Here is a 12,520-nt window from a genome sequence, read left to right as displayed (position 1 = left end):
GTTGCATTTACTTTCTTATGTTTGTATTTTGTGCTTGTGTTTTGCAGATTTTCTGAAGGTCCCATTAGAGAATTATGTGAAAAATTTGCAAGTACCAATAAAAATTATTAGGATGGAACAGCGGTCAGGACTGATTCGAGCTCGGCTTAGAGGAGCAGCAGCTTCCAAAGGCCAGGTCATAACTTTCTTGGATGCACACTGTGAATGTACTTTAGGTTGGCTGGAGCCCCTGCTGGCAAGAATAAAGGAAGACAGGTGAGAAATTAAATATGGATGTTGTACAGTACTTGTATGATTGCTGCATCACCAGGAGAGCTTTCACTAGGTTCTCTTTATTATTAACTACGCTATTTGTGAAGTTTAAATCTCAGCCATGGGAAATGTTTCCTGTGCAGAAATTATGCTAAGCCTAAGTCCAGGGTCAAAGAATCTTGCTGATCTAGTCTGCTGTACACACATTTTACTAGATCCTGATAGCTCAACTGAGTGGTTTAAAATGATGACTTCCTGATAAATGTGTAGATTTACTTGATTAAATTTCATGTAATCCATGAACCTAAGATTTCATTAACTAAGTGATACTCAAATTTCAGAGTTCACCCAAAATATTTTGTTGATTCTGCTGAGCTTTGCTCCTTTGGAGCCAAAAATCCTTGTAAGCAAGGTGCCCCCATCCCTTCACTGTCTTCTAAACAGTATCACTTTTAGAAGTGATCAAATAGCAGTGAGCTTGCCCCGAAAAGCTTTGATATACTCTCCACAATTCCCTTTCCATACTGTTGGTGCTCTCCAGATAGGTTGGACTACAGCTCCCATTATCCTTCACCACAACAACTGGAGATTATGGGAGTTGATGTCCCACATATCTGGGGGCACTGGGCAGAATGTATAAATAATGGTTTTGTTGTTTCTGCGCCTCCCAACTGCTCATTGCATTATCAGTCTTAATTTGTCATCTTTGTTTTGATTTTTGTTATCTGAATTATACAAACTCAGTGTTCTTACTTTGTTCTCATTAAAATGCTTTGTGATTAGAAAAAACTGAATTTCTTATTGCTTGCTAATAGACAAAGTCCCATATAAAACATTTGTTCAGTTTTTGTACAAACTAGTGGAGCCATGGCATTGGATCCATAATAGTTCCACCAGTGAAGGGATGCTACTAGAATAATGGGATTTCTGTATTTTTTCCACACCTCTGGATGCACCAGAGGTTCAGTTCCAACAGTGGTATGCATTAGCGAAATGACCATTCTGGATCCAAACCAAGATTAAAAGATAGCAACTTCCTGTGAAATTTAAAAAAAAAAAAAAGATGACTGTTGATGAACCACTATCTGCAGGAAACTATTCATCAGTAATTCATCAGCTGAGCACATGCAATTTAAAGAGGGTGGAGAGTTAGTTTAATCACACTGCTTATCTTTATTCTGACAAGCAGATGATTACTGCTTGTTGAAAAGGGCTCTGGGAACGCAGTGCTGGCAACTCCACACACATGTTGTGCAGCCAGAGATTTCCTTGTGTGGAAAGTTAAATATTTGCATATTTATTACTTGTTTTTAGGAAGGTGGTTGTGTGCCCAATTATTGATGTGATCAGCGACGACACTTTTGAATATATGGCTGGGTCAGACATGACTTATGGAGGATTTAACTGGAAACTTAATTTTCGTTGGTATCCTGTTCCTCAGAGAGAGATGGACAGAAGGAAGGGAGACAGAACTTTGCCTGTGAGGTAAGACATATGGGCAACAAACACTCCATGATCACAGACTGCTTTGTTTGAGTGTGTGAGAAATACCTGTTGATGTATAATTCTTCTAGATTTATGCAAATAGGACAACAATTACAGAGATCAGAACAATAGTATTATTGTGTGTTTAACTGCATGTTTTAAATTGTTTTTATTTTAAATCTGTATTGTTAGTTGCTCTGAGCACCATTTTTGGCAGAATGACGAGATATAAATAAACAAACTTCAGTATGATAGGTAGTAATCTACATTACAGCCTCTCAAGTGGTTTCAATTGTCTTGTTCATGTGTATTGAAATCATGAATTATTTTGACTGTTTTCCCTTATATTCAAAGGAAAGTCTTTTGTGGTGGGTTGCAAGTTTAATGATTAGAACAGTGGAAAAATACATTTTTTAAGCAAATCAATCAATTGAAAAATTTAAGTATGAGCTTATAAATTTCTCTTGAGAATTGTAAGTACAATATTTGTTTGCCTGATCAGTGTGGGCCTCTGCTTGTTGCAATAAAAATTATGGTTGGGGGAAGCACATCTTTTCCTCTGACATTTCAAATGCGAAAAAAGGAAAGTTTTTCTTAATCACTGCTAGATGCCCTCTTCACACAGCGGTGACGTTTTCACCTGCTGCAAGTTATATTTGTTCACTCCAAAATAGCAATTCGAAGACGGATGTGTTACTACAGCAAACACACCAATTTACTTTTTGTTCTTACATTAATGTTTAACAGAGTATATAATCTGGATGTGGTATGTATTATGCAAGGAGCCCAGACACAGTCAGCAACATGAACTTTCTGGTTAGATGGCCACAGTGCATATGCATATGCATCAAGGAAGCATTCGACCTCTATTTTGTGACTACTTTTAATCTTTTAATTGCTTCTAAATCTTTACACCATGGGTGAAGGAAGCAAAATTAGCTGAGTTGCCAGATTGTGCTCTAGTGCTCTCTTAAGAACCAGATCATTTCAGGGAGTTAGGACCCACCATCTAACATCATCAGGTCCCCAGCCATAGCGAAGGTTGGAAGTCTTGGAGCCAGTACTTCAGCTAGGGATCTAGTTACTAGGCATACAAATGTTTTAATAAATAAAAAAAATACTCTCATCCTTCACCTTTGCAGGGGAGGCAAAGTATAAGTGAAACACACATGAAACACTGGTGGAGAGTGTCTTTGTTCCTCCCTTCCCTTCTCTTTGCAGTGAATTGCACAGTGAAAGTGAATATGTCAGTATCTTGACTGGCCTTTGGAATTGCTTGTTCCGGCCACTTAGGGGGAAATGAATTCCCTGTATTTGGTTTGAGATAGGTTTCATGAAACAAGTCAGTTGATCTTTAGAGCAATGCTGATGCAAAACTAGAAACTCTGAATGAATATGGACTTTAAGAGTTTTGAAGGCTTACCCTGTGGCAGGGGTGACAAGGAAATTGCACTTGGCTTCAGTAATTCAGCTTCAGTCATTACATCTATGAAGAGTTGTCCTGGTGAACTTCTTTGTGTGCCTTTGGGCCTGCTATATGTTCAGCCCTAATGGGGCAATGAAGGCAACTCATTGTAATTAATTTGCAAGACACTTTGCAGATACAATTGCTTGTTTCTCTGCTGACTTGGATACTATACTAAGTACAGGTCCGTAATCAATATATCCCAGCTCCTGTTTTTTTTCTGGTTATGATGGATGTTTTTCAAGTTGTACAGGCCAAGGATATTGGCAGGAACCTTGTTTATTTATTTGTTTTTTTAATTCGATTTCTTAGATTTCTGTCCTGCCCCTCTAGCCAACATGGCTCTCGGAGAAGAGCCGTGGAGAATCTTGGAGAAGTTGAAGCCTTCCACCTGTGTAGTCAACTCTTCCCCTGGTTTACAAGTCCCACTGAGGGGTGAGGATGGGCAGTAAAGTCACTTCTCTACAATAGGGTATGATTCCATCATGTTTAAAAGAAGTGATGATGATACCTCTGTTTAAAAATAAAACCTCCCAGAACCCTGCTGCCCTATTTGATAATTTCTGGTTAGTCACCAACATGCCCTTCCTGGGCAATGAATTCAAGCATGTGGTGTCATTTTAGCTTCAGGTATTCCTGGATGAGGTGTTTTGTCTTTTTAATGCATCTTCTGTTCTACTTAAGGAGCAGACTGCTTTGACCATCTTGGTGGATGATCTAAGCTGGGAACTGGGCAGAAGGAGTCTGCTCTACTCCTTGTGTGGACTTCTTGGCAGCTTCTGTTTCTTTTAATCATGGTATCCTTCTGGATCGTCTGGCTAGAATTAGACCTGAAGTAGAACTATGTCTGGCACCTTGACTGTTGGCTTATGGCAGCCTTCCCCATCCTAGTGGCTTTCCTGTGTTTTGGACTACAACTCTCAGCATCCATGAGCATTGGCCATGCTGGTTGAGGCTGATGAGAGTTGGTATCTATATTTGAAAGGGCTACATCCCTTCCTTTGAGCATTCAGAATATATCTAGATCAACATTCACTGCTTTAATTAGCCAGAAACGGCAAACATCAAGTGAGTTGATGTCGAAAACTATGAGCTAATGGACTTTGCTAATGATCTGATGTATTTAAGATACTTGTTTGTCATTTGTTTGTCCTTTACTTTTATGCTGACATCTTTCACTAAATGTTTGACAATCTCGAGATCTGTTGTGATTAGTTACAGATGGATCAATCTGAAAAGTTATTTAATTTGTATTGTTATTATCTGTAGATAATTAATTAGATCCTTTCTTTTTCCACTATGGATCTATAATAGTTTATCATGACTATCATTGTCAACATGTAAAAAAGAAGTAACTGTGTTTAGAAGGACAAATCACTCATCTGTGAGACGGCAGTCCTCAAACTGGATTGTAGACTGCCTTCTTTTCTCATCAAATTATAAAATAGCTGTTGGAGACTTGCAATGCATGCATAATACCAAACAAATAGTAACACACAAGGTTATGCAGATGCTGGGGAAAGCAGCTTCAAAGAACCAAATGCAACCTAGTGAAATGGAGCTGCTTGTGGAATTCCTGGACAGCAGAATCCATTTTGACCTGGGACCTACTGTGATCCTGAAGAGGCTGTTGGAGGATTTTGGGAGAGTGGGAGACCTGAGGGGAAAAAGAGGAGAGCAGTGACTGTGAATAAAAGGAACCATTTAGAGGAGGGGACCATGGAGGATTGGATAACGGCCATCTGTTCTTCTGTCGCATGCACCAACCCAGCAGCAGCATCAGAGTTAGGGACATGACAGAGATGCAGGTTTAAAGCTGTATTAAAGCCCAGGGCTCAAGAGTAGCAGGCAGGTCTGAAGGATTCTGACCATTCTCCCATGAAGAGCTAAATCACTGGGCTGTAATATATCTCCCCCTACCCCATGTTCAGTTAATAACTTCACCCTTTTCCCTATTCTATCAAGTTGCCAGTTGCTTTTGAGAACGGTGGGTTGGGTTGGTGGGCTACAGACAGTGTGTTGATTTTAGGCATTGGCATTCTTCCCTGTCATCTGTACTACTACACCTTAAAGCTCTGATTGCGTTGCTCACCTTAAACAGGCACATGCTCATGCAGAACTGCTGCTTTGGAAATTTGGGGTTACAATAATAAGCCTCTGAAAATAAGTGCCAGTTTTGGAGACAATGGGATTCACTTTCACATGGGATAAAAATCAATATTATTTATTATTATTTATTTCTTTTCTAAACCACACGATAGCAATAAATAAGCAAACAATACAATGCAATAGAAATATAATAAAACAATAAAAGCGACAGTGTTAAAATGAATTTAAAAGTAATTAAAAACAGCTTAAAATATACAGTAAAGAATAACAGCTGATATGACAAATCACTTTAGAAATCCCCTCAGGCCCCTGGAAAACTATGGAGACTTTACAGGTCTCTAGAGTTGTCTCAACCTGACCTGAATAGATGGCAAATTTCGTGCCAGGTGGGCTGAAGCAGGAAGAGTGTTCCAACAATAGATGGCCACTTTGTTGCCTTAGCAAGTAGCTTTTCCATTTATCAAGTAGCATTGCAAGATTATTGAGAAGCTGAAGCAACAGAAATATCAGCTTTTGCAAAAGCTGGCAAAAGTTAATTATTGCCATCAAAACCAGCTGTAAAATAGAATTGAGGGTATAATCTGTTCCTGTACAAAGGGAAGCTCTTTTGACATACTTTCAGTGAACAGAAACTATGGGATATCATTTTGTTTTGTTTTTAGTAATTAGCAATACTTAATGTAGCAAACAAAGATTTAACATTCATTTGAAATAAATTCAGTCATGCCAGTAAAATTAAATTCAATACTTTGTGGTTTATATCTATTTAATATCAGTCTTCTCCTATTTAGACTATCTTACCTTAAGTATTTCGTAAAAGTACTTACATTTTAAATAGTCTCTTTAAATTCAACAGTCCTGTTCTGAAGTAAGATCTGCTCAAATTATGGCCTGTTCATTACTTTTCCCTGAAAGAGGTGCAAAGCAGGCATGTTCAGTGGGCGGATTCACATGTCACACTAGGACACCCTGCAAGTTAGCTACCAGGGATGGGTTGTTCCCTTGCTAACCACTGGGCACTGTGTGGCTTGCCATGGCTTATTTCCCTCCTCAGCCCTCCTGCTAGCTCCAGTTTATATCCCAGATACCTTTGTGTCAGCATTCCTCATTTCCTCAGATCCTCTGTCATCCCCTTTTCTCCAGTTGATCTGCTGAGGTTGATGCATCCTGAAGGAAACATCTCCCCGCATCAGATTGCAGAATATAATTAATTTTCTGAGCATTTATGAATGTGGTAACACATCTGCAAATGTGTGTGTGTGTGGATTAAGCTTTTGAGGCAAGTCTGATATTTAGCCTAGCATATGGATGCCCACCTTTTCAATACCCTTCTCAATGTTATCCTCTATTTCAGTGCTTCCCTTGCTAATGAGCATGTTTTTAAAAGGCTGCTTCATATTACACTAAAGTAAGAACTTGTGTCCCCTAAAACTGCTTTCTTTCCTGTAGGCACCAGCTACTTTCAGCTCCTGCCTCCCCTTCAGATTGGAAAAAGGAAATACTGTAATGTTCTGAGTCCTCATTCATTCAAGAATGCATTCACAAGTTCATTTTATTTTTAGTTTTGAGGACTTGTGCTCTTATGCAAGAGTGCAAGATTCACTCTCTGATATTTGGCTAAGCTGATCCATATCATCTTTTTGTCAATATTCTCCACTCTACCACTTTCCTTGCTATTTATTGACCTTTTTTGGAAGGCCTACTTAGCGTTATACTGAAATAATAGCCTCTTTTCCTAAAGTACCATCTCTTCTGCGGTTGCCAGTCATTTTCAGGGCTTTGCCTGTCTCATGCTTGCCACTCTTCTTCATTGGTCACCATATCTAGCTGCCTGTGTGCATATGGTTTACAAACTATTGGGTGCAAGAACTAAACATGAGAGACTGTCATGGTGAAACAGTAAAATAGGGTGGAAAATGCACTGATGGGAAAATAGCACAAATTTCATCACAGAGCAGTAAATTGGTAGGAAAATTTATGTAACTTTACTGATGCTTTTACAGGTTTGGAAAAAACCTGAATTTGTGCAGTTCTTAAGTGGGCTTTCTGCTCTGTTTTTAGGATTACAGATTATGGAGAGCACTGAGAAGGGACTGGGGGAAAGCGGGTGACAGTGGCACTAGCTAGATAACAAGGACCAGCATGGGTTTTAGTCATTTCTGCTAGGTGGAGGTCTGAATCTTTCCCAGTGAAGTTGGTTGTCTAGTTTGGATGACAGAAACTTGGGGGTTTTAATCTGTGTAAACCACCCAGAGAGCCCTCTGGGCTATTGGGGTGGTATATAAATGCAATCAATCAATCAATCAATTGCCAGCCAGCCAGCCAGCCACTGTAGGTATGAAGTCTCTAAAGACAAACCATGGATTCTCAGGATGGCTTGCACATGAAAAATAAGTCATCCTGCAGAGACTGTGCTAGATTTACAGATCACAACAACTTTCCATGGCCATGGTTGGTTGTTGTGTCATGCAAACTATGTCAATACACTGTAGGAACATAAAATAGCTTTATCGCTTGCTCTGGCCAGATCCTCAGTATAATGCCATTGATTCAGAGGTCAGAATTCCCTAGCCTCTGAACAAGATAGGAAGGTGGCAAAAGGTCATGTACTCTTGGTAATGCCTGAGAACACATGTGCCTGTTTAGTTAACTGCATGGTTTCTGATTCAAGATCTTCCAGCTCTGATTTATACCTATGTTTAAAGAGATGGCCATTGGAGCTTGAATATATTATTAAACATTAAAAGCAAAGATGAAAATGCTAAAAAATTGAATTACCAGTTTTAATTTAAAATGAATACGACATGGATTTGTAGCCAGACCAAAAATAGTAAGGTATGGACTGCTTGGGTAACTTGGTCCATACTGGAACTTTATTGAATTTTAGCATTACAGGATCTGTAACAAAGATAACACTATACAGGATCTTACTATTGCAGCCTGGAATGAGGCCCATGTGGTCCTGGGCAAAACCAAAGTAATTTTCCCCGTTTCCCCTTCCTTTCCTTTTGTCAATTTCTCCAGGGAGGCCAAGAAAAGATGGCAGCAAGGCCCCAAATATAAGGTCATAGGACAGGTCCCACGGATAGAGGAGGGGAAGGTCTTCTGTCTTCTTCATAGTCCAACAGTGGAATGCTTCTAACAGCACTTGGTGGGCATCTCTGTATTCTGTGCAGTTGTGTAGTTGTGCACTTTTTCAGGTCAAAGCACAGCTCAGAAACGTTGTGAGTTGATATTTAAGAAGCAGGTTCTCTTGCCCTCTTTGTCAGCTACTGAGTTGTAGCTCTATGTCTAGTGCCTTCCCACGCTGTTCCCTTCCAACCACTACTGCAACAAAAGCAGTAGGAACCCCCTCTATTCTTCACTATGTGTGCTTCTCTCCTCTTTTTATTTTAGTTTCTTAAAGGGCTACAATCTTAAGTGCACTTGAGCTCCAGTGTGGTTTTTGTTTGCGTAAACACACGCTTGAGATCGTGTTGGTAGTTTACTTAGGCTGTTAGCTGGTAGTGTGGGCAGCACTTCCAGGTATATTTTAAATGGATGGTCTTTCTTCTTCTTTTTTCCTCCCTAGGATATCTCTTCAGCCAAGCTCTAGTAATGCTGTGCTTGATTGTTCATGGCATAATATAAACACCATCTGCAAACCCATGATAATTCAATTTAATTATTAGTAATTGTGTTATTACCATTTATTTTTTTTAGAAAAAAATGAATCAGGGATAGATGGTTGTTGAATACACTCATTACTGGTCAAGTGAATAATTTTACATGATAAATGTGAGTTAGATAATTAAAATGCCAACTATGTGGCCATGTGACTTATCAATTTTAGTACCTAATTTAAACTTATGACATATAGAAAAATACTAGTAAAAATACTAGTAATACTTGCTAGTAATTTCCAAGAAACGAGTCAAAGAGAGTTGTAGAATCCAGGCTGCTTAAGCAGGCTGTGGTCACTGGAGAAAATCCCAGGCATCACCATTTTTTTCAGATTTCCTCTCTTGAACCTGTAGACATTTCTGTGATTGTAACAAGGGGACTTCATAATGTGATCCCTCCCCTGCAGCTGCCATAGAGAGGACCATTGTACTTGTTTTTCTAGGTTTATGTTCATAGAAATAAAAAAGGGAACATTTGGATATTTAGGTGAAGCCTAAAGGGGCCTGGGTAAAAATAGAAAAGGGGGGAGGGTTCTGTGACAAAATATACTTTCTCTTTTTTAGAAAAATTCAGGAAAAAAGCTTTCCCCCATTTTCTTCTGAAAATCAGTCTCTCTCTCTCCCCCTCCCCCTCCCCCTCCCTCCCTCCCTCCCTCCCTCTCCCCTTCATATCGTTGAAGAAGCCAGGATATCAAAAATCCTATGGCTTCACTAGAGTCATCCCTGGAAGATGCCACTTCTAGATTGACTCACAGGCCTTGCTAGAGAGAAAAAATGAAAGCAGTGGGATGGAGAGGTGAAGACTGCCTTCCTCATTTCTCCTACGCTGCTGATCACAGTTTAGTAGGGCACTGGATTCTCTGATCTTGGAGGCTTATTTGTAAGGTGTAACACTAGACGGAAAAAAAAGACTTCCAAATATCAGCATACTCCAGCCAACCATGTTATGCTGGCCAGGGCACTGGGAGTTGGAGGCCTTTTTCCTGTCTCAGCTTGCATAGGGTTGCTCACTTAATTATGCTAGGAGTAAATCCACTGAATTCAAATAGGGTGACTTTTATTTATATAATTATTTATTTAGAACTTTTGTATGCCATCCCCCATGCAAGGCATCTTGGGACGGCTCACAATCAGTACATTAAAACGATCAATAAAATCACATACATTAAAACAATCCAAGCGGTAGAAGCAATAAAACGTGACTGTTACATTAATACTAGTTTTTAAAGTACCGGTTAAATAAAATGGAAAAGAGAACAAGCTCAGCGCCAGGCGAACCAATTAGCCGATATCCTCCTCATCCCAGTGGGTCAGCTGTTGAGCGAATGGGGATCCAACTCAACAAAGTAAATTCTTTGGGCTGTATCCATCAGTGGCCATCTGCAAGCAAAAGAGATGCTACTGCCAGAATGGATTCTTCCTGCTTCCCTGCATGTGCACTGGAGACTTGTAGAACCACTCAGAGCAGATTGGGAAGGAAAGGCAGAGGCACTTGCTGTTGCATTGATGAACAACCACTCACACGGTCTTGGATATAACCCACTGGGGACATGGATTTAACTGAAATCAAGTGAACGTTTCTTTACATATTGAATTCAGTTCTTATTTAAAGAATTGACTATTCATCTTTCATGTTTGTACTTGCAGGTGTTGCAAAGAGAAAATATTTGTGTATATTTTGTATATTTGTAAGAAATATATTCAACCCTCCTGTCCTGTGTCATGTAAAGAAGTAAACCATCCATTTCTTTCTCCGCACATCATAATACAAGAGTCAGTGTTTGGGTTGTGCTTCTTTCCTAACTCTTTAAACAGTGGATATCTGAAAAAGTCACTCCAAATCATAATGGAGAAAAAAGCTACTTTGCTATAGTTTCAAATATATAAGTATGTGTTTGATAAATCAATGGAATATAACCAATAAAATCATGTGAGTAAAATAGTTTAGTGGATGCTCAGTTGTTCATTTGTGCATTTCAAAGAACACATCTGTGTTACCCAGTAGAATTAAATAATTAAATCAATTGAATATCAGTTCCTCATTCTTTGAATTTTTAAATATGAAATCAATACAGGTATTACAGTGTATTCCTCTTTAAACAGACTTTAAAGAATTTAAACTAGGTTTAACCTGTTTCTAGATATGTATAATGGTTCAGGCACTGAAACTCTGACATACACATTCACAGGATTTGCATCTTCCAAAAGTTTATATCCCTGTCATGTGATGATGCCTGTTAATTTTATGAACATTCTGGGACATTAGATTCTCCTCACTAAATACTTCAGATTCTATTTAGATTATTTTGGGAGAAATAGAAGCCCGATATTTTACTTGCTTAATAGTATGATGACTTTTTGAAGAAATAATTTTAGACTATTAAAATCTTTAAAATTTGGCCAGTCACTGGAATATATATTGAATTTCTTGGCCAATGATTGCACATACAGGCAATCAAAATTATGAAGCTTACTAATTCACCTTCAGCTTATAGTAAATGGAAAATAATTATGTCTACAATGTCTGGAGGTTATATGCTATATCACCTAATAAATTCCACACAGTATCTTTCAAAAAGTATTTTCCTTTTCCTTTTTTATTTTTCTTTTGTTTTCAACTAGGACCCCTACTATGGCTGGTGGCCTATTTTCTATTGACAGAAACTACTTTGAAGAGATAGGAACTTACGATGCAGGAATGGATATCTGGGGTGGAGAAAATCTTGAAATGTCTTTTAGGGTAATTTTCCATTTTACTTCCTTTTCTAATAACTGGCAGTTTTCCTGTTAAATGTTAAGATTTGAGAAAGGAATACTTTTCCTTTGTTTGATCTAAGACAAAATCTTCGGTGTGAAATTACAGGTGAACTCTACCTAGTGTCCTTTCATTGACAGAAGGTTTATGTCAACAGGAGAGAGAGGAGTCAACTCGCCTTCCCTCTGCATCCTCATGCCTTCCAAAATCTATTCTAGAGGTTTCCCCAACCCTCCAGGGCAGCTTTAGGGGAAGGGAAAAAATCCCTTTCCCATTTTATTGATGGAAGTCTTCTGTCCATTGAGGGACACTAGTTGGATTTCATCTTACACTTTTTAGAGTTGTGCTTTTTTTTTTTCCTTTGCATGAAACGTAACACTGTTTTAGAAGCTTTGGATAATTGAAAATTGCATGCTGTAGTTGCACAGATTTATGTTATCAATGCTTTCAATTTAATAATGGAAATGGCAACATATGATGATCTAAATTAGTACATAATATTTTCTGGCCAAAGCCTCCATGTGTTTTTGTCATGAATCTGTGAATTATTGATGGGATATTTAAAAGTAAAGATATAAAATTCACATCCTTGAGAAGTCCAAGTTACTTCAGTCATCTGTAGGCCAGATGACTCTAGACAATGTTAGAGTCATCTGTCCATGGCAAAACTGGAATTTCTGATCAAAATAGCTTTATTTTGTGAATGTCCCTCTTAAATAAATTAGAAAATTAAATAATCTTTAGATAATCAGATAAATGGGAGGATATGACAAACAACAAATCATATAATAT

The 12,520-nt window shown here is 38.5% G+C and overlaps 1 protein-coding gene across 2 annotated transcripts in view; it reads left to right on the top strand.

Annotated features, from left to right (window-relative positions):
- GALNT13 (polypeptide N-acetylgalactosaminyltransferase 13) overlaps positions 1-12,520 on the top strand; it is a 173,023-nt gene that overhangs the window by 74,804 nt on the left and 85,699 nt on the right. For both annotated transcript variants that reach the window (XM_044418046.1, XM_044418045.1), the window contains exons 4-6: positions 48-255; positions 1,567-1,737; positions 11,596-11,713. In XM_044418046.1, coding sequence (XP_044273981.1) covers positions 48-255; positions 1,567-1,737; positions 11,596-11,713 — 497 coding nt within the window. The remainder of the gene's footprint in view (positions 1-47; positions 256-1,566; positions 1,738-11,595; positions 11,714-12,520) is intronic.

Source organism: Varanus komodoensis, unplaced genomic scaffold (genome assembly GCF_004798865.1).
Source record: "Varanus komodoensis strain SLA01 unplaced genomic scaffold, ASM479886v1 scaffold9, whole genome shotgun sequence".
Classification (NCBI taxonomy): Eukaryota; Metazoa; Chordata; class Lepidosauria; order Squamata; family Varanidae; genus Varanus; species Varanus komodoensis.
This window is presented reverse-complemented; position numbering and strand designations above follow the sequence as displayed.